This window comes from Leptonotus elevatus, chromosome 6 (genome assembly GCF_054856555.1).
Source record: "Leptonotus elevatus isolate MCC_2025b chromosome 6, RoL_Lele_1.0, whole genome shotgun sequence".
Lineage (NCBI taxonomy): Eukaryota > Metazoa > Chordata > Actinopteri > Syngnathiformes > Syngnathidae > Leptonotus > Leptonotus elevatus.
The window spans coordinates 2191204-2218499 of NC_141244.1; the positions used below are offsets into that span (position 1 = coordinate 2191204).

General features: G+C 41.5%; 1 protein-coding gene across 1 annotated transcript in view; it reads right to left on the bottom strand.

The window, feature by feature from the left end:
• LOC147171788 (protein lifeguard 1) overlaps window positions 1-27296 on the bottom strand; it is a 51145-nt gene that overhangs the window by 3248 nt on the left and 20601 nt on the right. The window contains exons 3-8 of the mRNA XM_086077392.1: window positions 22914-23082; window positions 19565-19643; window positions 17224-17277; window positions 17033-17123; window positions 16880-16917; window positions 12384-12471 (exon numbers count right to left, since the gene is read on the bottom strand). Coding sequence (XP_085933518.1) covers window positions 12384-12471; window positions 16880-16917; window positions 17033-17123; window positions 17224-17277; window positions 19565-19643; window positions 22914-23082 — 519 coding nt within the window. The remainder of the gene's footprint in view (window positions 1-12383; window positions 12472-16879; window positions 16918-17032; window positions 17124-17223; window positions 17278-19564; window positions 19644-22913; window positions 23083-27296) is intronic.

Consider the following 27296-nt stretch of genomic DNA (forward strand, 5'->3'; position numbering starts at 1 on the left):
GTGCAAATGCTGTCTCCTTGCACGCAGGAGAGTGTTACACAAAAAGAAAAACTGTCGTTGAAACATCCACATATTTGTAAATAGCACCACAGTTGCACACATTTGTAAATAGTTTGCCAAATTGTTGTCAAATTGTTACACTGTTGAATGTAAATAAACGTATTTTGTTTTCAAAAAACACTTTTTCATTCTTGGTGGTAGTATTTTATAGAAGTAAAGCACTATTTAGGTGTTTGTGGCATCATTCATGGACAAAAAGAAGTGTAAAATTCACTAGAGTGCATGAAATAATATCGTTTCACTAAAAGCTTGATTTCTCCATATTTTAGTCCAAAACAAGCGAAATCGGATGAAACTAACCATTTTCTATTGTTGATTACTAAAGAACGGAATAAGGTAGAAACAAACTTTTTTTTCTGATGAAAGATGAAAGTCCATTCTTTCATTTGGTAGTATGTGTGTTTCCATAGTCCAAACAGAACATTGTCTGTGGACCTTGAAAGATCAGTCAAAATGCTTAAATCGGCTGGCACTGACGGCATCCCTTTTCTGAAAACGTCTGGCAGTCAAAGAGTTAATGAAGCAGATACAACATTGGCACAGATGAAGGGAGGTGGCATTTTGGCCTGCCTGCCCTTTTCAGAGAGACCGGAAACGATGGCAGCTCCCACAGGAGAATCACTATCACTGATTACATGACCTGCAACTGCATGATGAATGTAAAGTCTTAAACAAAACACACATAAACACACATCGAATTGATTTGATATGCGGCAGAATCAATGTTTAAACATAATTTTTTAACGGAAATATTCAACAAAACGTTTTACTTAGGGTTAGGGTTCACACATTAAGCATGGAAGAATGATATATTAATGGAACATTAATATTTTATTTCAATGCTGTTCAAACATGAAGAAGATTGCAACAGATTGTTTGTTAAATACAGGGGTTTCAGATAAATAAATACATTTTCATACAAATCTTAACAGTGTACATGTACAAGTTTACTACTTAGTATTTTAAAATTTTGAGTTTAAAAAAAATCTATATATAGATTAATATCGGGATTAATTGGTATCGAATCGAATCATGACCTATGAATCGCGATACGGATCGGATCGCCAGATACTAGACAATTCACACCCCTGCTATTTAGTTAACACTGAACTTGATTTCATGCATATTAATCTGTGGAATCTGTTCAAGCATCAGATTAATAGCACGTTGATTGAAGAGAACCTACATCAGTATTTATCATATGTAAGTATTTATAAGACATATATAGGCACTTTTAAACCAAGTTTAAGCAGAATGAATAAAATCAATATATTGCTGACAAAGATGCTATGAATTTCCAAATGCATCTACATAAAAGGCACTCTCACTGCCATTTACATTTTACCCACACATATTTTTGTCAGGGCCCCCACTTCCTCCCCATCAGCCCTGCCCATTTGTTCCCTGTTTGTGTGTATGTGTGCGTGAGAAAATCACACTGCTGGGCGAGGTGGAGGAGACACAGCTGGAGCAGGAGCCAGGTGCATGTAATCACAATCAGCAGCCTACAAAAGCCAGCCTTGGACTTCACTTCAGCGCCAGATCAACTTTAACTGTCACACAAAGCCAGCCTTGGACTTCACTTCAGCGCCAGATCAACTTTAACTGTCACACAGTCAGTTGCATCCAGCTTATTGCCTGCCTTTGATTAGAACTTTATTCTTATTACCACTCTTTGTCTAGATTTCCTGCACTGCCAAAGCCGTACCTTTGCCAGTCTGCCGAAGCTAACTTGCCTGTGGCCCGCTTGTTCCCTACCCGGACTCGACCCCCCCTTGGTTCTCCCGCTCACATCAGCCCACTAATTAAAAGACTCGCAAGTGACTCTGTTTGCCTCCCGTGTCTGCACTCGGGTTCTCATCCCACGCCTTCGAACCCTAATGACGATCAGCCCCGCCAACTAGGCCAAACTCTCCTCCGCGCGCGCAACCCAGTCAGCCAATTCAGCTCCCGACTCAAGTCCCGCCCGCCTCCGACGCTACAGAACCCATCCAATTAGGATGCGCCAAGCTTTCATTTGAGGAGAAGACGCGAAGATATAGTAATCGCCTATGCCTGTACTGTGGGCAAGACGGTCACTTTATCCGTGCATGTTCCGTCAGGCCAGCAAAAGGGCAGGCTCACCAATAACAGGGGAGGTATTGGTGAGCCAAACGCATAGCCCCTTCTCACGCCGACTCCAACTTGCTGCTACGCTGTTCCACAACGACCATAAGGGCGCTGTCTGCGCTAATCGACTGCGGGGCTGATGAGAATTTCGTCGATCGCCCGAAACAAAACATCTATCAGGCCCAGTTCCGGTTACCTTTGCCCATTACCAGTCCCCAACCGTCCATGGTCCCACATAGCACTGGACTTCGTCACCGGCCTTCCTCCATCAAGAGGTAATACAGTCATACTTACCATAGTGGACAGATTTTCTAAGGCCGCCCACTTCGTTGCCCTAGCCAAACTCCCTTTCACCACAGAAACAGCTAACCTGTTAATACAACATGTTTTCCGTCTCCATGGCATTCCCCTAGACATAGTCTTAGACCAAGGCCCACAGTTCCCATCCCTTGTCTGGAAGTATTTTTGCCCTGCGCTAGACATTTCTGTAAGTCTATCTTCCGATTATCATCCGCAAACCAATGGTCAGACGGAACGCACCAACCAACAGCTAGAAACCGCACTTTGTTGCATGTCACATGCTAATCCTTCCTCCTGGAGTACCCAATTGATGTGGATTAAATATACCCATAATACGCTGCCTAACGCCTCCCTGGGCATGTCTCCCTTCCAGTGCTCTCTGGGGTACCAACCTCCTCTCCTTCCCACCCAAGAGAAGGAGATAGCAGTCCCATAACAAAAAACATAATAATAAAGACAACATTTTTGACTTATTTTAATTTAAAAAATTATATTTTCAAGATTTCACTTAACATACATTTTGTACTCGTTTTTAATTAAAACTCAACATTCATGGTGTACATTGTTTGTAAATATAACAATTAAATTTGAGGACATCATGCCCACAATTTAGTGTAACTTTGAATGCATACTGTCCTGCAATAATTATTATTTTTGACGTACTGTTATTGAAGCTACCGAGCGAACACTGTCGACTGTGCAGAATGCGCAACAGTCTTAGATATAGTTTTACCCAAAATTATAGTACAACTTCAATTGAAGGCTATTGTGGCTGTCAGATTTGCGTGGTGATGTTGATGAAAAGTGGTCTGAGGTGCAGGAAATTCTTTAACTAAACAAAACCAAGGTGGTAAACATGGTACTGGCAGGCAAAACAAAAACAACATAATTCAGAATAGAAAAAATCTGAGAGATTTGATTTGACTACAGCAGGACGTGGGGGAACAACAATGGAACGGCAAAGACTGAACGAAAAACAAGAACTAAGGCCCCGTTCAGACGGAAGCTTTGTTCCTCAAACAAATCGCATACACACAGAAGCATTTCAAGACTTGTGAGTGTCCAAAAGAAGATGCTGAGGACGTTTAACGGCTGTAATGTATATGCCAAGTCTGGAGTGGCGCTGTAGCGCAGCCACAGGGAGTTAACGGAAAGCATAGAAGAAGAATCAGCGAAGAAGACGGACACTTAAAAACAACAACAACTTTATTGCAATCTACAGAACAAACATGGCTTTGCATGTAATTTAAAAAAGTAAACTGACACAAAACTAATATTGCACCTAAAACAAAAATAAATAAATAAATGCAACAAAATCCTTCAAATTAGGAGGAGGAACTCATATTTTTGTCATCACTACAGTATAACATAGCACATTGCAATGAACTGGGTTGTGTGTGTTAATATGTGTTGCCATTGAGGGCTTTTGGTAATTATGTCATGTTCTGTTACCGGTACTTTGAGTGCTGCTATTTACGAGTTCGTGTTTGCGACTTTCCGTGTCAAACACGACCATACAAAACCTGCCAACAACTACCGTACACACTATGAGCACTTGCACTATTAATACTACTCTACTTTCGGTGGCAAAACAAAATGACACCTTTGTGAAAAGACAACACAACACACAACAAAAATGCTAAATACTTTGTTTTGCCACCGACGGTATGGCATTACCAGCCTCACCCTAAAAATAACCCTCAAAACACACACACAGTATAGAAATTGAAGTAATATAAAAATTAAAAAAAGTAAAGAAACGTGATGGGAATCAAACCCGTGACATTAGATTTATCATGCAAACGCCTTAACCATTATACCAGGCAAAAGTACACATTAAGTTGGGCATAATTCGTCTTTTTACATCTCAGATGATTGTAGTACTGTCAATTTGCCGGTCACGGCAATATCCACACAAATTGCCAAAAAGTACACTGACTGATGGAGAGGCTAGGTTTGGACTGTATAGGTTTGATTCAAAGAGAGTATTTCTCTTTTTGCCCTCGGTGTCTGTCAGAACACAAAGGAACAGGGGAGCGAAGATGTGGAATGGCAGCTTTAATCCAGGAACATCAGCAAGAGGCGATTACAGTAGTTGCACTTAAGTGTACAGGCATACAGGCATGGGCTGCTATGATGCAGGCAGTGTGGCTAAGTACTTAGTTAGAGTTATTTTATTTCCTACCTTTCTTGAAGGCACTATGGATTGTTACAACCAGAACGCTGTTCTGACGGCTGCGGAGATTAGATTGCTGAAAGTGTTTGCGTAACTGTACACCTTTTAGCTTGCAGGCATTGTTTGTGACAAAATGACAGGCGTATTTTGTTAACTGTCCTAATGGAGTTTATAGTTTAAAAAAAAAACACAACAAGATGGAGATGTACGCTTGTAAACCTCTGTTTTTTCTTCCCAGACAGAAATGAAAGATCCAGACAGACATAAAAGAGGCTAAAATTTTGTCAATATCAAAAGAACAGATGGAGGCATCACGAAGCTTGCAAAGGGAAGTGTAGTGAAACTAATGGAGTGACGTGAACATACCGTGCAACTTTTGAAGTTTGTGAACTTCTTCAACAATTTGGACTTTCCAATTGTTTCAACCTGATTCTGTTGTTCAATGTGAAACATTAGATTTTATATGAAATAACAGGTGTAGGTTTATCAATTCAATGCATCGTTCTTTTTTTTTTTTTTTATCAATTGTGTAGTCAAAACTTAATTAAAAAGAGTTTTTGGTCAATTCATGAAGGTGCAAAAGTAAGTGAACCCTGAGCTGCATTGCTTAAAACAAGCAGTCAAGTAGGATCAGGTAGGACACATTGGTAGCTAAACTAACCACTGAAATGAACTAATGAAATGAGTAGTTTAGCAAAGAAATTGTGCATCACTGACTGAAACAGAGACAAAACCATGTCATTTTAGTCTTACCCAGGTGAACCCATACAGGTCAGTCATGCTGAGAGGAAGAGAAATCTCAGAGGACCTCAGGAAGTGGGTAGTGACAGCACATATGTCTGGGGAAAGCTATAAAGTCATCCACAAAAAATTAGCTTCATCATCCCACTGTGAAGCAGATCATCTGCAACTAGTGAACACTGAAAATTACTACAATCCTGCCTAGAAGTGGACGCCCTTCTAAAATATCAGCTAGAACCACAAGAAAAATGATAATTCAGGTCAAAAAGCCAACTTGAACATCACATCAAGGGATTTGCAGACCTCTTTTGCTGCATCTGCGACACATGTGCATGCTTCAACAATCAGAAGAAAAGTAAATCGACAAGGCTTTCATGGAAGGCTTGCTAGGTAGAAACCTCTGCTCATAAAAAAGATCAAAGCTGCCCATCTCAACTTTGCCAGGGAGTACCTGGACAACACTGAAGCTTTTTGGAAGTCCCTTCTGTGGACAGATGAGTCCAAAATTGAACTGTTTGGTCACAACTAAAACAGTCATGTTTGGTGAAAAGTCAACACTGCATACCAACAAAAGAACCATCACCTTAGAGTGAAGCATGGGGGTGAGAATGTTAAATTCTGGGCTGGCTTTTTATCCTCAGGACCTGGACAATCAGAGGAATATTGTGAAATCCTGGAACATAACCTGAAGCCGTCCTTTGTGAAGTTATAGTGTGGTACACGATGGATCATGCAACATGACAATAATCCAAAGCATTCCAGCAATACAATCAAGGAATGGCTGAAGAACAACAAGATTCATCTTCTGTATGTGCCCAGTCAAAATCGTGACTTAAATTCTTTCAAAATACTGTGGCGGGACCTAAAACGGGCAGTTTATGCTAGACGCTCATCCAACCTCTCTCAACTGGCTGCATTTTGCAAGGAAGAGTGGCAAACATTACCCAAAAGTAGATGTGAAAGACTGATAAATCACTAAAGAAAGTGTTTGGATGAATTTATCATTGCAAAAGGAGGTGCAATGTCAGATTAAGTGAGAGGTTCACATACTTTTGCACCCATGAAATCTGAATTTTTCTCAAATCCACAACTTTTGTTCAAGAATTAATGACAATATTATCATTCTATTTGTTCAAGTCCATTATTTTCACTGTCAGCATTGTAGATTTGGGTATAACTAAACATTTAATAAGGTTATTTTAATATTTTATCTAAAAAATCTGACAATGCCTGCAGGGTTCACAAACTTTTGAGCAGCACTGTATAAGATCAACCTGAAATTGAAATCACTTTTTATTTTTTTATTTTTTTATTTTTTTTTTATTATTATTTTTTAAAGAGCTCAGTATTGTTCATTCGGAAATGTCATCATCATTGCTCTTTATTTATTTATTTATTATTTTTTATTATTTTTTATTTTTAATTTTTTTTAATTTTGTGTGTGTGGGTGAAAATGTGTGTGTGCGTGCATGCGTGCGTGCGTGCGTGCGTGTATTTGTTAGCTCACCAAAAACCTATTAGAAAAAATCTCATACCGTTCACCTAAACCGAACACCGCCGTCAGGAGACCCGAGGGGACCAAAGAAAACCAAGGAAGGTGAAATCCAGCACCGACCAGACACCACCCACCGGGCCACCCGCCAGAACTCCTCCCCAACCCAAGAAACATCCAGACCCCAACAAATCCAAAAAACATAAAATCAGGGAGGCCTCAAGAGACCGAAGGAGAGACCGAGAAAAGGAAGGAAGGACAGACGAAGCCGAGTGAGATCCACAGACACCAGCCTCAACCGATTCAATGACCTGAGGAGGAAACAGATTGTGTCTGAGTTTCGGTAGATGCTGGTGTGGTGGATCTGGCATGCATGAAAATCTCCACCAAAGAGGGGAGCCGTCGACCCCCGCCGGAACAGAGCAAGCGCAACACCTCAGGGCCCCCCAGGCCGCGGCAGCGCCAAAGGACGACCCCCGGGCCCCGCCAGGGCCACCGGCCGGAGAGCAAACCCAGGAGCAGGAGCACCCCCCATCCCAACACGGCCCGCGCCCCCGACCCAACGCAGCAGGACGGCCCGCCAGGCACCCCACCGGCCCCCAACCCCCGCCCCCCATCCACCCCCGCCACCCACCCCAACCCAGCCCCAGCCGCCCCCAGGTCCCCAATCCCCCAGACACCCCGCCCAACAAAGCCGCCCCCCCCCGACCAACCGGCAGCCCCCCAACCCCTGACCCCCAGCCCCCGGGGACCACCCGCACCCAGGCGCCGGCGCCGAAGAGCCGGACAGCGGAGCGGAGAGGGCAGCCGCGCCCACCCCACCCCCCGCCGTGTGGAGGGACGGAACACCGGGGGCAGAAGGGGGAGATGGGGGCACCGGAGGGTGGCCGACACCCCCGAACCCCAGGCCCAGCGGGGGAAGGCCCCGGTCGTCACCCCAGCGTTCTTTGTGAAAGTTAACCCCTGTTACTGAGTCCGCCAGCTCGCCGACTGGCGAACTCTACCCCTAAACCGTGAATGTGACCCCACCCAGTGTATATACAAGTGTGTGTGTGTGTGTGTGTGTGGGGTGCATTAAAATTAGGAGCAGGTGAACCAGAGCCGAGGGAAATGATATTCCCACGCTCCGATCCACCCGCCTCCCAAGCATGTTACTGAGTGTATGTGGTGCAAAAAATAGATAAGGGGGGGGGGGACACGGACAGGGGACCGCAGCACTGCTCTATACTGCGGCCCCCAACCGATGGCACCCCCACAAGCCCCCCGCCCAAGTTGTGTGGTGCATTAAAATTGGAGGGGAGTTGTAGGGTGAAGACGGTGTTTCCACCCTACCCCACCCCCCAAAGTGTGTTATGTGCCCTATATGTCTATAAAAGTGTATTGTGCAAACCTAGTGTAGTGAGTTAAGAGGAGCGACCAGCGGGGCCCTCCCCAACCGGGCGGGGGCAGGAGGCGCACCCGCCCACCAAGCCCCCACCCACCCCACCGGGACCCCGGCGGGCATATGGGACCAGTCCGGCGGGGCGATAGGGCTCGCCCCCCGGATACTGGGTCCCGCCCGAGGTGCCAGGACGCCCACCGGAGCGGGGCGGGCTCGACATCAAACCCCAGCCACCCCCGCCGGCCCCCGGAGCACCGAGACCCGGGCCATGGATGGAGCCCCCGGCCCAGGGGAGGGGAAGGAAGGCGTACCGGGGAGGGGGGAGGGAGGGGGGAAGGAGACGACAAGAAGGGCAGGGGGCAGCGGCAGGGCCGCGGAGAGAGGGGGAGAGGAGAAGGAAGGGTGACGAGGGAGAAGGGACAGGGAGGCGGAGGACGGGCGGGGAGAGGCGAGGAGGGAGAGGCAGCAAGGGGGAGGAAGGGGGAGGGGAGAGGGAACCACCGGGCACCCCGGCGGCCCACAGGCCCCGAACCGCGTCGCTGGGCCCAGAGCGACGGACCGCGCCGGAACGGCGCCGCCCCCGACACCAAGGAAAGCCCCGCAACGCAGCACCCCCCAAGAGACCCAGGGAACGGCCAAGACGTAGCCGCCACCCAGCAGCCAACAGAGGGGCAGACCCGCCCACGCCCAGCCAGGGGGGACAGCACCCACAGAATTAACCCACTGGCATGCCGTGAATCCGAATATCAACCCCTGGTGCCCATCGGAGGCGAATCAGCTCGATCCCGCTGGCAGCAGCCGGGTTCCTGACTATAGAAACACAACCATTAGTTACAAATTGCCAAATACAGAAACATCAATGCAAGTTATCACGCTGCTGTGGCTCTCGCTAACAGGCAGAATTAAGATCCAAGTTTAGGTTAAAAAATTCTATATACGTAGACCATGTTTCTTTAAATTTTGACATTTGGTTTTTATTTGAGGCAGATATTTTTTCCATTAAAATATGATTTATGAGGAGGTTAGACCATTGGTCGATATTCAGAGTTTGTTTATTTTTCCAGTTAACAAGAATAGTTTTTTTTGCGATAGTAAGGGCTACAAGTATAGGTTGAAATTGTTTATGTGGTAAGTCAGTTGTTGTTAAGTCACCTAGCAAACACAAGTTTGGAGAGAACGGTATCCTACAGTCCAAGACAGCGGAAAGTTTTTCTAAGACTTTAGTCCAGAAACACATAACCGGAGTACATAACCATAAAGCATGAAAATAAGTGTCTGTAGTGTTTTGTAAACACTGGAGACAAATGTCGGAGTCTGAGAGTCCCATTTTCTTCATCATATATTGAGTAATGTATGTTCTGTTAATAATTTTATATTGGATAAGTTGTAAATTTGTGTGTTTTGTCATTTTAAAAACGTTTTCACAAACTTGAATCCAAAAGTCAGATTCCGGAGCTATAGACAAGTCTGTTTCCCATTTCGAGATGGGTAAAGACGTTTTATCAGTATATGAAAGTAACTTATATATTTTTGAGAGTTTTTTTGTTGTTGTCGGAGAAAGCTTGGTAATATCTTTAGCTAAAACAGGCGGTTGGAGCGTACCCTGAAGTGTTGGAATTTGTTTCTTTATCATACTTTTAACTTGCAAATAATGTAAAAAGTTTCCGTTTGTATATGATATAAACATATTATCTGAGAAGAGATGGTGGAGATGTGTAATTCCTTTCTGCTCCCACACATTCAAATAAAACGATTGGTTGTTAATTTGAAAGTCGGGGTTATGCCATAGGGGAGAAAGCCCGCAGGGCTCCACTTGGGCTTTTGTCATTTCTAGTGCCTTCCACCAGGCAGTCAGGGTGGCGGAAATCATTGGATTTTTAAAGCAGTTATGTCGCTTTATCGATATTGTAATAAAGAGTAAATCTAGGAGTCTGAGGTTATTACAATCCTTCTGTTCTAGTTCCAGCCAACAGTTAGTATCTCTATTGGGTTGTGCCCATAAAATAATATATTGTAGCTGGTTGGCTATATAATAGTGCATAAAATTTGGTGCCTCTAGACCTCCTTTGGATTTATTTTTCTGAAGAGTAGATAGACTAATCTTTGCTTCTTTTTTTTTTTTCCAGTAAAATTTTGTAACGGCTGAGTCCAACAACTGGAACCAGTTAGCCGTAGGTTTAAATGGAATCATTGAGAAAAAATTGTTTATTTTGGGTAAAACTTTCATTTTAATAGTGGCTATTCGTCCTATTAGAGAAATAGGAAGATTATTCCAGCGCTCCAAGTCACTATAAATTCTATCCAGAAGTGGAGTAAAATTTAAATTAATTAAATCAGTTAATTTAGGTGAGATTTTTATACCTAAGTATTTTAAATTACCTATAGGAAATGAGTAGTATGGGTCCTGGCTTGAAGGTTTCCATGAATTTTCTGTAATAGGTAGAAGTGTTGATTTTGTCCAGTTAATAGAATAGTCTGATAACTGTGAGAATTTAGTTATTAAGTTAAATACTTCCCCTAACGAAATTAGCAGGCTTTTCTAAATAAAGTAAAATATCATCGGCATATAGATTAATTTTATGTTCTGTTACCCCAGAGTGAATTCCTTGAATCATTCTTTTCTGGCGTATGGCTAATGCAAGCGGTTCAATAAATATTGCAAATAATAAAGGCGACAGTGGGCATCCCTGTCTTGTGCCTCTCTGTAGAGTAAAACTCTTAGATATAATCCCATTAGTAGTAACAGTAGCTTTAGGAGAATCATATAATACTGACACCCAGTGAATAAATGACTTCCCAAAGCCAAATTTATTTAAAACAGCAAAGAGGAAGGACCAGTTAACTTTATCAAAAGCTTTTTCTGCATCCAATGATATAATAACTGCCTTTTTATCATGCCGCTGTGACTTACTAATAAGGTTAAAGAGCCTTCTAATATTATTAGTAGAGTGACGCTCTTTAATAAAGCCTGTTTGGTCGCTATGAATGATTGTCGGGATTACTGTTTCTAATCTAGATGTAAAAGCCTTAGTGATAATTTTAATATCAGTGTTAATTAGTGAAATCGGACGGTAACTTGTTGGAAGGGTGGGGTCTTTTTCTGGCTTTAATAAAAGTTTAATTGCTGCTGTATTCATGTGTGGGCGTATGTGACCATTAGTTTTAATTTCTGTTACTACTCTTAAGAATAGTGGAGCAAGCATTGACCAGAAGTGCTTTAAAAATATAGCCGGATAACCATCCGGGCCGGGTGCTTTGCCATTTGGCATACTATCTAGAGCACTGTACAACTCGTTTATAGTAAGTGGTGCATCTAACATATCTTTATATTCAGTAGTTACCTGAGGTATATTTAAGCTACTGAGGAATGCCTCAATATGCTCTGGGTTAGGTTTATTAGTTTCTGAGTATAGGTTGTGATAATAATTATAATTTTTTTTATTAATTTCTTCTGGTGATTGTGTACATTCACCAGTTGTCCCTTTAATAGCCGTTATAAGCGATTTTTCCCGATTACGTTGAAGTTGGTTTGCAAGAAATTTACCTGATTTGTTATTATATTCAAAGTTGTTGTATCTCAATTGTTGTATTATAAACTCTGTCTTTTTAGTTAACTGTATTTTTGTATTTTGTAAGTCAGTCCATATTTGGTTATTTGGGTTTATTGCGTACTCATCCGTCAGTTGTTTAATTTTATCTTCCAAGTCTTTTTCTAATTTTTTTATCCTGATTTATTGCGTTTTATAGGCATAGCTGTACCAAAAGCAGTTTTCTCTGCATTTTGGTGGTTTGAGGCTGTTTTAATCCCGCAAATCTTTTGTAATATGAACAAAAAAATGGAGAATGGGATTCATCAGGTACTGTAGCCTAGTCCCAGGATCACTGAGTGATTGGGTTGTGCTAGGAACAAGGAATAAACCTGATTGACGAATGCTTTGGTTTTATCAGTAATCATACTATTGCCAAGGGAGAAAGCCCATCGGTGTTTGAGGCTATGATGACTGCATGCTCAGTTTATCACCTATGACTGCAATAAGGACATTATCCCTGAGCCACATCACTGTGGTTTTATGATGGCACACCTTCTACTGCCAACTAAAATAAGAGTGTGTGACACACCTCACCTTTGACTGCATTGCAAATACACTCAGGGAGAAGGACACTAATGCTGTTGCACCCACGGCCCACATAACAGCTTCAGCAGAGAAGATCCTGCAGATAAGCAATTTCAAACAAACAAACAAAAGACATTCAAAACATTCATAGTTTCATAACTGAGAAGCATGAGCAGAAGGGTTCAGTACTGCATGGCTGTCGCATAAAAATGTGATATTATTTCCTTTGTGTGTCTGCTAGAGATGGTGCCCACAAGACATGTTACGTAAGGTATCGTTTATCTTCATTTTATATCAGTTTCGCTTAAGACAGAATCCCATGAATATGATCATTGCAATGCATTATTCACACAAAGCCTTCAACTGAAACAGTGCATCAAGTCACTCATAGATCACATTCTGATTTTCAACCATGTATTTCTACATGCTTTAGCTATTAAATTTACTTGGTAGGTAGGTAGGTAGATAGGTAGGTGAATGGATGGACAAAGGGCTAGGTAAGGTTGGGGGGTTTTAGCAATAGGTTTTTGAACAGTATTTCTTTAAATGGCTCTAAGCCTTAGGTCAATATGACAGTTAGGGTGAGTGAGAGAGAGACCACTAGGGATATAACGATATATTAATGGCAATTACGCAATATTAAAACTCCCACAATATCATCGTCATCATATCACGATTTTAAAAGCAGCACATCTATTAAAAGGTTCCATCAACCTCTGGTGGTTAGTTTATTAGTGCAGTGGATTGCTTACGTGCCTTTCTTACGCATTCTAAATACACCGCGATTCTCCTGTCTTAGCTTCTGACACACCCGTCATGCGTACCCTGAAAATATGTGTGCAACCACCAAGAGGCATGATTCGGTGAAGTCTGAGGGTGCCTCTAATTCAAGGAGCATGGAGTTTTCATGAGCCACGAAAATTCCATAGAGATCCACTTTGAAAATATGCCACAATTTGATTGTGAACTTACGTGGTGCATCCGGAAGTTATTGCCAGTGATGTGCACGTGGCTCATCTGCAGGCTACTTCAAAGCAGTGTGTGTTTTTGCATTTAATTTAATCAGAATACCGTTCTCATAACGGAAGGCTTAGAATTGAAAGTTACGTTGCCAAGCACACTGCAGGAGTACTTGGCACATCACCCCTCCCACTACTACCCCCAAAAAAAGAAAAGAAAAGAAAAATAAATCTATAACTTACGGCCCATTATTAAGATGACTATTGTTTGTGATTGGCACTTCATTGGCAAGTCCCTTCACATGAAGAAAATCGTCCAACTGGCGCTATATATGGAGGTAAATATGGTGCAAAAGTAACTCGTAATTGTAAAAAAAATATATATTAATGTCCTGTCTCTTGGCTGCTTGCTGATTAAGTGGGTCATCCTTTTCACTGATGCTTCAGCAGTGTCTCCAGCAGTTGTCTCCACCTTTTGAGCAAGATTTTGAAACTTATGAGATTCTCATTTAATTAAAAATAAATAAACTAACATTTGACCTAGTTGCTTTTGTTAAAGTAGCTAGGTGACAGTGACACTGCTCACATCTCAGTGATACAGATAGACTAGCATTTCAAAAGCAGAATAGCCAATATTTATATTCAAATAAGAGTAATGTTACATTGGAAAATTAAACTCAAGTAGAAATTAAAAGTGCAGAAAAATTACTTGCACAAATATTTGAGTACTGTGAGTGATGAGTAAACTAAGAGTGTAAGAGCCTTTTTTTTTTAAACTGTTTGCAAAGCATACATTGCAAAAATACTGACATTTATCAAGAAATTGTAATATTTAAAATAAAAAGATTAAATACAGAGGATAAAGGGTTCAGGTTAAAATACCTGTAGCGGCTTAAAGATTCATTTGCAGTAAAAACGTTTTGTTTTCATTTTATTGTGATAGTAAGAGTACAGATACTTGAATATAATGTTACTCAAATACAAGTAGCTGAGTAGTGTCCACTTTTGGTTATAGGTTTAGGTTATCTTGTAAAACATTCAATAGGGTTCTGTAGCTCTATAGTAATTTTCACATCTAACCACTAAGCAGCAGTTTATGAGGTATTTTTAAACTGGTAAACTGGTGTGGCTACTCTGTTTGTTTGGAATTTCGGAATTGTGCATATTAATGATAAAAAACGTGGCGTCATTTGAGTTCAACCCACTGTCGTTTGGTCAACCAATGAGGTTGAGCTTTAGCCCGCCCAAATCCTCCAGAGCCCGCCCTCTTCTTCTACGAGTACAAATCACGGTGCTCTACAAGTACAAATCAGTTTTGCACCATGTGTAGCGACAGATTTGGTGCAAAAGTCACGTGACTGGACAGCAGCAGAAAAAACACTTGTGACTCCTAGTGGCAACTTCTTTGACTACACGTTGTCATTTCTACAGGTACAAATCACAACTTTTACAGATACAAATTTACACTTTTTTGTACAGATACAAAAAAAAATTTGTACAGGTACAAATCACGACTTTTACAGGTACACATTTTTTTCACAGATACAAAAACATTTTTTTACAGGTAAAAGTTTTGCTTTACAGGTACAAATCACGACGTTTACAGATACAAATTTATACTTTTTTCTACAGGTACAACCATTTCTTTAATACAACTAAAACCATTTTTTAATACAACTAAAACCATTTTTTACAGGTACAAGTTACTTGTGCACCATATTTACCTCCATAGCTATATGCTTTATTCAATATAACAATGACGTCACGTTTGGCCGTAATTGTAATATATAAGGGACACATATACAGCCGTTTGGCAGTCACTGACATATATGGGACAGGTGTTAAAATTGTGCCAAAACCCCATACACCAAACGTGATTTACTCACACCCAGCAATTCACAAACAAACTCGTCATAATAATCAAAATATCCTTGAAGTACAAAACACTCACGTGACAGCGGTAAGATTGTGCCAAAAGTCACGTGACTGTTATCAGTAGTTGTAGAATTGCTTTTTTGGTACGTGAAGGATTTTTTTTTACATTTTTCTATTTTTGTACTGTACAGTTAGATTTTAGTTTGTACTTGAAGGATATTTTTTGTACTCAAAAGATTTTTGTTTGTACTGTACTTGAAATATCTATATTTTTTGTACAAGAAAGATTGTGTTTGTACTTGAAGGATATTTTTTGTAATTGAATAAATGTTGCTTTGAATATGTAAAACATGCTGTATTTGTTTCTGAAGGAGGATGTATTTGTTTGAAAGTTACAGTTCAAAATGCATTAGTTTGTGAATTATGTTTTGTATGCAAAACACACTGAGTTTGTTCGCGAAATGCTGGGTGTGAGTAAATCACATTTTATGTGTTTGTGGGGTTTTGACATGTTAACTCCATACCATCCGTCCGCATGTCAACACGAATCGCCCGAGTTGGCCGTGACCGTCATCACCCGCTCTCAACGGCTGTGAAATGACTCAAAACATGCAATATGAGGCGCTAGTCCTCAGTACAGGCTCCTGAACATGCTTCGGGTCTGGGAGAATACGCACACCTCTAGATTTGACAAGGGACGCCCTCATTTAAATATTGCTCTACCCAGAGTGCGTACATTTCATGAAGTTGCGAAGTGACATATTTGAGTCGATGGGAGAATCTGCACAGCCAAAATAGTGCGTAGCAGAGAGCCTTTTTTGACTTAAGCGCCCGGGAGAAGATGCCCCTATGTGTATGTGCCTTAGCAAGTAATTGCCTTAGTATTAACATGTTATTAGTGATTGTACGTCATTTATGTTTATTGAGGTTAATGTCACCTGTACTAATTGAGCTATATGTATAATTATGACATCATGACTATTTATATTGTATAGACGTGACATTTAAAATAAAATGACTGTCCAAGCTTTGTCACTGCGGTTATGTACAAAAACACAATATTGTGTTTTTTTCCAAATCCACCCCCAAGTCCCAAGGCCCCCCAATACCGAGTTTATAGTGTAAAGTTCTAATGTTCTTTTATCTTTAATGCTCGCTATACTAAAATTAACAACCAGGAAACTGTATATTCTCAGTTGAATTATTTACTGGATGCCAGAAAGATCGAGCACACAGGTGCGGAGCCATTTCTGCTGTATGTGGAAGGTCTAATCTGTCCAAAATGGTTTCTACTTTTATACTGTCTTGGCCACTCACCGAAACGGGGGAGGGCTCACTCTAGCCCAAGGGCCTAATTGGTTTCAACTAGGTGAATATAAACAGGAAGACGGCAAGCCAGGACAAAGCGATACAACGGCCTAGCTCAAGTCACCTATCTAATCATTAAGAGGCCTAATTGAACAGCAGCATCGTGAGCTTTTTTAAATAAAAAAAAATTAAAAAAGGCCCCACTATATCGCGACAATTATCGGTTTGTGAGGTTTATATTGTGATAATATCGTATCGTGACATTTTGATATTGTTACATCCCTATAGATCACTTTACTGTAGTACCATCAAATGTACATTCCTGTGTATGGTTTAGCATGAGTTTGGGGAACAAATACTCACACTGCTACTGATCCCAGCATCAAGCCCTCTGCAATAGTCTGTCACAAATATGGATATAGAAGAAGAGACAGAAGATGTAAATACATGCTCCAAAAAATAGAAAAAGCAGTAAAAGAGAGCAGGTGAGGTGGCTTTGATTTGTGTGCTACTCACAAACAAGCCCAGGGTGATGAAATTGAGGGGGACCCGACGGCGAATGTTGTCACAGCAGGACAAGACCACAATAAGTACGGTTACCGTCCCCCTATTTCCCAAAGAATATAGAGAATGTCGTCAATAGCAAATATAACAGCAACCAGAGTCTTTCAAGAGAACAATCTTAACAAATGTTTTTGATAGCTTACATCATGGCATAGGAGAACCAATAGTAGGTCAATGTCCATTCCTTTAAAGGATCCCTGTTATTTTGAGAAGAAAAATGGGAGAGGAAGGCAGCATTTAGTAGAGTTGCTATTTCTTTGATGGAGGCACTAGAATCATTGCATTACATATTAACAGAGGACAGGACATCATGCACATGGGAGCTGAATGCAATTTGTGAAAATAAATTACTGTTGTGCAGCGTTTCACCGTATCCATTATGCAACACATAAAGCTCTATAGCAACTGCAAGCCAATATATTGAGAGGGACAATTTACATTTTGCTCTCTTGCCGCATATTACCGTATTTTCTGGACTATAAGTCACACTTTTTTTCATAGGTTGGCTGTTCCCATGATTTATACTCCGGAGCGACTTGAAAAATATACTGGGGGTGTATAATTTCACAGACAGCCACAAGGGGGCACTCTAGACTTATGCATATCGATATCTCCTACTCCTTAACAATTAAATATTTAATCAGTAAACGTTAGCTTACAAAGACAACTGAGAACAACTGAACACAAATATCCCGCAGAAGAAAACAATATACTACAGACTACAAGTTGCAAGTAGTGAACCTTGATTGTGTTAGCATGTCTTACACCTATTTAACCTGTTCTCTATTCTTATAACTTGCCTTCCAAGATGACATGAAGTCTGTTTTTGGTCAAGTAGTTTGTAAAATAAATTACCCACAAAAAATGCGACTTATACTCCATTGTGACTGTGACAGTATGTTTTTTTCTACCTAAGTATGCATATTTGGCCTAGTGCAACCTATACTCCGGAGCGACTTTAAGTCTCTTAGCTTCTTAATCAATATCCGTGGAGCTCTGCGCGGGTGTGGTCGTGTTAATTGTATCTGCCAATTTTAAATGTAGTCTTAGTTTTAGTCCAGTTTCAATCAGGCTTGTTAGTTTTTATCCTAGTTAGTCACCCTCATCCCATTTTTATTTGTCCGTTTTTAGTTGACTATGAATCTAGCATTTTAGTTTTTATTTTAGTCCAAAAAAAAAACAATTTTATTTGTCAATTTTTAGTCAGCAAAAACTGTCAACATTTTAGTTTAGTTTTAGTCAGGCCAATCATTTTACCCCTGTATATATTATTTTGTCAGCAGATAATGTTGAACATTTCACATAAAATGTTCTCTCATCTGTTTGATTAAAAACAACTTCACACACGATTACAGTACATCAATAAGTGGCTACTATGACTCTATGCTTTGAGCTTGAGGATTAATTTTATTGTTGGAACGCTATAGCCGTTGGATTAATGTTATGCTATAACTTTAATTTACTTCTTTTTTTATAACTTTTCACCGTGAATCCACCTCCTGTCTGTCCCATGTGTTTGTGCATCATCGTTTTTGTTCATGAACTAAAATGTCCTTAGATTTTAGTCTTGTTTTTATTAAGTGAAGTACATTTTCATCTCATCTTTATTAGTCGACGAAAATGCATAGTGATTCAGTCCCAGTTTTTGTTAATTAATGAGGGTTTTAGTCTAGTCTAGTCTAGTTTTAGTCTGGTGAAGAATGTGTATTGCCGAAATTATTTTTGTTTCGTTTTCATTGAAAAATTCCATTCAATTATGGTGCAATAGCCAAGGGTGCAGATCCAAGTTTCTTTTTATTTTATCAATGCAATTCCATGGGAGACAGACATGACTTTTCTCAATTTTTCAACAGTAAGCTTGTTTCACACTCGTTTTCACTTTGTATGTCTTATTATATGAATGTTAAGGTAAGAGCTAGGTAAGAAAAGATGAAAAAGTCGTTTGCATACTACTTAAAAGAAAAATACTATCTTACTTTTTGGTAGGGTAATTATATGCCAGCGGACGTGTTTGCTCAGATATAAGTGCAACTAAAAAGCCAGATAACAATGTAAAATGATAATAATGATAACACGGTAATTTTAACTGTAATTGTTATTAGAAACAACTAAACTAACTGCTGAACACTGCTGAAAATCTTATCTTACAGTAAACTGGGGGTTGTGGGGACATTGTGGTTTATTTTCTTCATGATTTACTGTACAATATGTAGCAGTCTGACTTGCATCCAAATTAACCTACAATACTATTGTTCATAATCATAAACATAAAGAGAAAAACAATAGAAATCTACTATATTCTTGTTACATTCAACGTGTGTCAACAAGTGATTTGATTATAATTTAGTGTGACTCTGAGCTTGTTCGTAACACATCCTTGGTGTAGCTGCGACTTTTCTTTTTTTCTTTTTGTAATTAGCAGTCAGCTGCCTCACACTTCTTCATCTCATATGGAAGGTGTTCCTTGGTGTAATGGTACCTCACCAGTAAAGAAAAGCACAGATGATCCCCACAGTCACCAGCAGCTGAATCATCAAGGTCAGGTAGACTTTCTTTATAAAACCTGTTGACAACAGTGCAATGATACTGTAAGAAGAAATTTCAATGAAAGGTGCCTAGCTGTCAGTGTGAATATGAAGGTCGGCATGTGTTTATAGAACAAACGTAAAATTGTTGCTCAATGTTATATGATTGTTCTGCATTCTGACCAACCAGTCTTATTTCAAAAGATTTGTGTGTGGGAGGTGAAGAGCATAGAGGGATTGCATCAGGGATCAGGGAAACATTTCCAATTTCAAATCAATTGAAAGAAAACACTGCAAAGACATACTGTCGTTCTGAAGTTCTGAGGTTTTGAATCCAGACTCCAGCCTTACTGCGAGGATTTTATTCAATTCAATTCAATTTAAAAAAAGAAGTAAAAAAGAAAGCACAATTTAAAAACAGTGTAAGGAGGGAATGAAGCCGAAATGGCTTATATAAGATTCCACTCCATACTCAAAGGGTCATTATCAAATAAAAAATCTAGATAGACATTAAAATCTATCAAAACAAGAGAACAAAATGAATTGAATTAAGAAAAGAAACAACAGAGAATAAGAGGTACAGACAGTAAAAATGGATTTAAGATTTCATTATAAATAGACAGAGGGAAATGTAAAATGATTATAATCAGGATAAAAGTACATGTAGCTTCAATTATTTTTTAAAACAGTATAAAAGGATACATTTTAATAATTATAATCAGGATAAGAGTAAATGTAGCTTCAAGAATTTTCTAAAAATAGTATAAGAGGATACATTTTTCAACGACGTATTCAAGTCATTCGTAAATGTAGGACATCTGAATGCAATATTGTTCTGGTAGTGAGATGTTTGACGTAAGGGCAAATGGAAATTACAACCATTCCTCGAAGAATACAGGTGAAAATCAGATCAAAAGGCAAATAAACTTTGAAAAATAACAGGGAGATCTTGCTTGTTATAGACATACTTGTGCATAAGTAATCAAGAATTTAAGTAATTCATCTTATGAAATGGTAGTATGGAATATTTTTGAAAGAGAGGTAAAGAAGGTTTACGAGGCGTGCTTCGCTGACATTAAACAATGGATGCCGTTTAATTGTTTGCTCCTTAACCCAGACAAAACCGAAATGTTAATTGTCGGTTCCGCTTGTCATCGGCATCTATTCACGAACACCTCTTTAAACCTTGCCAAAACTAGCCAAAGTGACTCAGTAAAAAAATTCTGCGTTATTTTTGACCCAAATCTCTCTTTTCACATGCATATTAAAAATATTACTAGAACTGCTTTTTATCACCTTCGTAATAGTGCTAAAATTAGTCCAATTTTGTCTGATGGTGATGCAGAGATTATATTTCATGCGTTTGTTACGTCTCGTCTCGATTAATGTTATGTATTACTCCCTGGTCTTCCCATGACCATTCTTAGAAGTCTGCAGTTAGTGCAAAATGCTGCAGCTAGACTTTTGACGTGGACGAGAAAGTCTGATCATATTACCCCGATACTAGCCAACTTGCATTGGCTTCCAGTCCACTTGCGATGCAAATTCAAGGTTCTGTTACTTACATACAAAATATTACATGGCTTAGCGCCTTCCTATCTCGTCGATTTAATAGTACCGTACGTTCCGACACGAAACCTTTGTTCGCAACATGCTGGTGTTTTAGTGATCCCAAGAGCCAAAAAGAAGTCCGCGGGTTCAAGAGCGTTTAAGATTCGGGCTCCAGTGCTCTGGAATGCCCTAACCTCGGAGGTCAGAGACGCTACCTCTGTAGAAACGTTTAAATCGCGTCTTAAGACAAATTTTTATACTCTTGCATTTGGCTGAATTATGTGGGCCTGGTGACTGACGCTGTTTTCTTTTACTCCCTTCTCCAAGACTTGGAGACGGAGTTAGGTGTCAATGTCCGATTTGGATGCTGCTTTATGGGTTTTGCCGGGATGAGATCCGGGGCGGACCACCGCCATGGAGATAGCTTCCCCGACCAACCAGGCTGGGTTTGGATGAGGACCCAATTTCCTGACTTCTTCTTCCAGTGCTTCAACTTCTTAAATTGACTTCCACACTATTCTAGTTAATATTGTTAAGTATCACAAACTATGTAAACTGTTGTTCGGCATCCATTGCAGCCTGGTCATCCTGGAAGGGGGATTACCACATTTGCAAACCCTTCTCAAGGTTTCTCTTTTTTTCCTGATGTTTTTTTTTTTAGTTTTTCCTTGCCCTCTTGTGGTTTGATCAGGGGATGTCGTTGATATTTGTCAACTGTGGGCATGTGAAGCCCTTTGAGACTCTTATGTGATTAAGGGCTCTATTAATAAACTTGACTCGACTTGACTTGACGAGTGCCAGATAGAGAAATTCTTCTTAAAAATCCCTTTTGAGTAAACAGTAATTTAGTCAGATATGTGGAATAGGTTGCTGCCCAAGCAATATTACAATAATTCATAAAAGGAAGTTAAAAAAAACCTATAATACAAGGTTACATGGGCCATGGATGGATGGACCAGGGGGTAAACCTTTTTCAAAATACCAGGCATTTTCATTGGTAACCCAATTTTTAAATATTATTTTAAATAGTCAAAATCCTCTGACGTCAACCTCTATAGCATGAATACTTTCTTTTCTTGGGTCACTAGATGACTCATCCCAAAACAAAAAAGTGCCAGGTCCCAATTTGATATGAGAAAATCCCAATTTAGTATATCGTTATCATAACCAGAATAAGTGTATGTGACCATAAAGATGCAAATTAAAAATCAGTCCAATTCATTAATTTGTCATAAACACTTGCTTATATCTATCAACTTGAATCAAAATTAACTCAGAAACACTGTAAGCTAGGGGAGTGGTTCGCACATTGGCGTCACAGTTCTGAAGTTGGGGACTCAAATGTGGATTCCGGCCTTCCTGTCTCGAGCAGAAACTAAGCATTTGATTTGTTTCTATCATGAACACACTGTTAACAACACTGTATCAGTTTAGCCTCGGCCACCAGGGGTCTGATTCCCATGACAAAGAAGCCCCCCACCTTCAATGTGAATCTAAGCGTAAATAGTTGTCTATATGTGACCTGCAATTAGCTGGTGACCACTCCAGGGTGTACCACACCTTTCGGCCAAAATAAACTGAGATGGGCTCCAGCTCACCAAATGAGAATAAGCAGTATAGAAAATGGATGGATGGATGGATGGATGGTGCGGCAAAGCAAATGAGACAATAAATATCAGCATTGTCGTGATTCAGTACTGAAAGGTACAGTAGGTATAGTCAAACTGTGCTGCTTTTCATATTTTGCTAAAGCTTACCTCTCCGTATGGCAGAATCTGCAAAAACACTGTCCTCCAAGCCATGAGAGTAGACCGGTGGCGCTTGGTCACAATAGCGCTGGTCTCCAGCAGCTTCTTGTCCTCCTGAGTGGACCAAGTTTCCATAGATGTTGGGTGGGGTCACCACTGCAATGCCTCCTTTCCCTACCTAGTTTACAGAAACATTGCAGCTTATACAAAGAGTATATGTTTGGGGTAACTGAGGTCAATTATGTTTTTGTTGAGTAAAATCAATGTGCTACAAGTTACACTTTTTAACTGACTATACAGTACTTGAATTTCAAGGCATATTGTCCTGTCACAGAGAAACTCAGTTGATTCTGGGCAAGACAAGGCAGTTTTATTTCTATAGTGCAATTCATACACAAGGTAACTCAATGTGCTTCACACAAGCAAGGACACAACACCCACAAGCATAAAAATACACAACAGTTAATGACATTCAGAAGCAAAGCAGATAAATCAAAAGTAGCTTACAAAAATTACTAACATACTTTGACAATGTTACAACTAATTAACAGAAAACTTTCAAATCTGCATTTAAAAGCATTTACACTCAAGCTGACTTCACTTCTGTTGGCAGCTTATTCCATTTGTGTGCAGCTAAATGCAGCTTTACCATGTTTACTTTGGACTCTGAGTTGCACTATTTGACCCAACTTTGCAGATCTCAGTGCCATACTGGGTTCATATTCAATAAGCATTTCATTAATGCAGGACCTAAGTGATTTATAGACCAGTAGCAGAATTTTGAAATATATTCTACAGCTGACTGGGAGCTACCTAAGAAGCTATTGCTAGCTAGCAAGTATTAACAATAAATAACCATGACATACTTATCTTCTCCTCTCAGACTAAAGTTGGCATTGTATGTGTATGTAAATTATATTTAAATTGTATTATTGTTACGGCAATGGATATTTTCAGTACACTCTGGGCCAAATCCACTAAGAATGTGCTGCGTCTGCTGAGAGCGCTAAATATTGCTCCACAACTGCACCCGCAGCTTGCTCCCTGTTAACGTCACTAAGGATATTGCTTTAATGATATACTGTACCAGCGCAAACACGGCCACAAATTTTGACAGCTGGGAGAAAATTTGCGCCTGATTCACCCCACATGGCAATGGATTTGCACCAAGAACACGGCAGTATAGTAACAGTTGCGAAAAAGATGACATCAGAAAGCGAGGTTGGACCGATGAGGTTCAAAAACATTTTCCTTTTTTAGCGCCATTAAGCTCTAGTGAGCAAAGTTGACGACGACGTAATTCGTTCATTCATTTAATTACCTACTTCAGAACCAAAACACTCTGCAGGGGTAAGTATGTCTCCTTCGTAAACATGGAGGAAGACCCCTAGATGAGAGCCAGAGTGTAATTTCAGCTCTTGGTCTGTTGGATTAAGTAGCCGCGCCACAGTACACCCATTATTCACAGGCGCAACTGAGCACGCCACCACTAGTCCCATACTTTCACGTACCTTGGGTTCTACATAACCTAGATAGGTGCCAAGGGGTGGTCCAACAATGCGGGGAGGCTCGACCTGAACCGGTACAATAATTTCACAGAAAGGAGGAACCGTAACGTCAACATGCATGGAAACATTACAACATGTTGGAATAAAGTATATTTCCTGGAGGAGAGGAATGATGACATCCCCGATACTGAGTAACTTGCGACCCACATCCATTACGGCATTAGTCTGTCGCATGAAATCAAAACCCAGCAAAATGGCTTGTGTAGCCCCCCGCACAACATGCACAATTTGTTCATAGGATTTGCCACTCAACATTATAGGAAGTGTCACAGTACCTAAGGTGTCCAACAGTTGTCCATTTACTACACGTGCAAACATGTACTGGGTATTCAAAACACGTCTACGCAATTTTGGGATGGACATTTTGAACCCCTCAGAGATAAGTGAAACATTAGAACCGGAATCTATTAACACATTCACATCAACACTTTCGACGGTCCCCCTAACGTAGGCAGTAGGCTCCGACTCACCCAAACAGGATTCCACCAACAGGGGTGATGGTGGTGCTACTGAGTCGTTGTTGTGACCCGGTGACGGCAACACTGGCATCTAGGTCTCAATGCCAGTTACTGTCCGTTTCCCTGGCCCAGTCCATGGGGTGAGGGAGAACGCCGGGAGGGGGACAAAAACCTCACTCCACGTCTCGCCTGCCGGTCTTCCGGGTAGGGCTGCCTCCTTGGGCTCTCGCTGCGCTGTCTGGGTGGTGAGAAGAACGTAGCAGTGGACTCGTGGGTCCCCCGCTTGTAAGGAGACAACTCCCTGTCGCTGAATCCTCCCTGGCGTCCACGCTGCGGAGACCGGCCTCCTGCATTGTTGCTCCTCTGGAATTCCTGGGAGACGGACCTGCAGCCAACTCCGCCACACTCGCAGTGACAAGCACGATGTCGTCAACTATGCTCCAATGGACTCAGCTGACGAGCCCCAGGAAAAGAGGAGCGACGGCCACCACACTCATTCTCTCAGGCACGGGCTCTCAAATCTCTCACCTCCATCTGCAGGTCGTCCATCCTCGAAGTAAGTCGCTCCAAGGTATGGACAAGCTTTTCCGTTGAATTCGCGTTGCAGTAGACTGTAGGTGGTGGGATGGAGTAGTGCGACGGGGCTGTGCCTACTCTCAGAGCTTGTCTTGCCCGTTCACAACGTCCAGCGATGATCAAGGCCTCATCCACATCAGTGGCCCCTTGCTCGTGGCACTTAGCCTGAAGGGCAGGGTCAAGACCAGCAAGAAAACGCTTGAAAGTTTCGCCATTCCTGGCAGCCCGGTCATAATCCGGAAACGCTTCGGCCACGAGTCTGGAAACGTCAGCTGCATACACATCCAGACTCTCATTTGGTTGGCGGGGCCGTGCATTGATACATGTCTGAAAATATAGGAGGAACTGCTCCTGTCCAAAAGCCTCTTTCAACTTCTTTTTATTTTTATTTTTATTTTTTAAGCCTCTTTCAACTTCTCCTTAACTCGCTCATAGTAACACTGGACATCCGGCGCCAAACTGTCCCACAGCATAAAAGCCGCCCTCATCCAGCCTTGTAGGGAGGAGACTCACCAACGTAGCGGCGTAACTCCCGCTCCTGGCGTGCACGCGGACGGCAGCCTCAAACTGTTTCACCCAGGTAGCAAACGGCTTCTCGCCGTCCCCGCGAAACAGCGCCGGGAGCTCAACTCTCTCACCCCAGTCATGCCACCATTCCACGGGGTAGCACTCACGTAAAAATCTTCCTCCATGTCCGCGTCGACACTTCCGCGTTTCACTCCTCCCAACATGCCGCTCCAAAGCAGTACCGCTAACCGGCTAGCCGAATAGAAAGTTCGGTAGATTTCCGGAGAGAAAAGGTTCCACCCAAAAAAAAATTCTTGCAGGAAACACACACGATCCCACCGCTGCCACCAATGTAGCGTGTCGCCGTGTTGCGTTTCAGAAAACTCTCCGTGAGGAAAAATACGCAAGAACATGTACTGTCTTTGGGGAGCAACTCTTGACTGCCCTGTTTATTTATACACTTCCCTCCAAAATCGTGCTCCTTCCCCCGTCGCCCCGCACTCACGTCATCATCCCGCGACCTTCCTTTTAACGCTTACAATAGTTATTAAAAAACAAACAACAACAACAACAAAACAGCTGTTAAAAATGACACTCTTTTTAATGATGATGATATGAGGCTGAGAAATCCATTTTGACCGTGGTTCTATTTATCTGGAGTCTCGGTACAACAAGCTGGTTGGCAGTCGATCCGCAGCGCATACGCAACTGGTGTAATATGAACAAGCTGGAAATGGAAACAAATCAGCGGAGCGGATCCGCAATTCACACGCATGCGGTGTAATCTAGGGGTGAGCCATGGGTCGGTGGAGGACGCACGCTGGAGCGTTCCTGGGCACGAAATTGGGGAAACTGCCGGGCCTCTATCTCTAGGTCGCGAACGTCGCGGGCAAAGTCGGAACGCAACGGGCCATACGTCGTTGGAAAGGTCTCGTTGAGACAAATCCGCTGATGCCCGTATTTCCCCAGCCCTACCGGGGAGATACGGGCATCAGACAAAAACCTCCAGGACACAGAGGATTTTCAAAAAGTTACCCTGCTGGCGATGGTAAACATCCGTCATTTGTCGGTCCTTTGTCTCCGGGCTGCCAAAAGACCTCCAGGACACCCAGGATTTTCAAACGGCCACGACTAGTTCGGGGCGGACAATCTTAATTTTAATGATGAAGATATGAGGGCACGTAAACTCATTTTGACCGCGGGACCGCATCGCCGCGTAAAAAACTCCACTGAGTGCTGTGGCCGGCGCGGGCCTGCGTGAACCGTGGGGCGGGTGGCAGGCA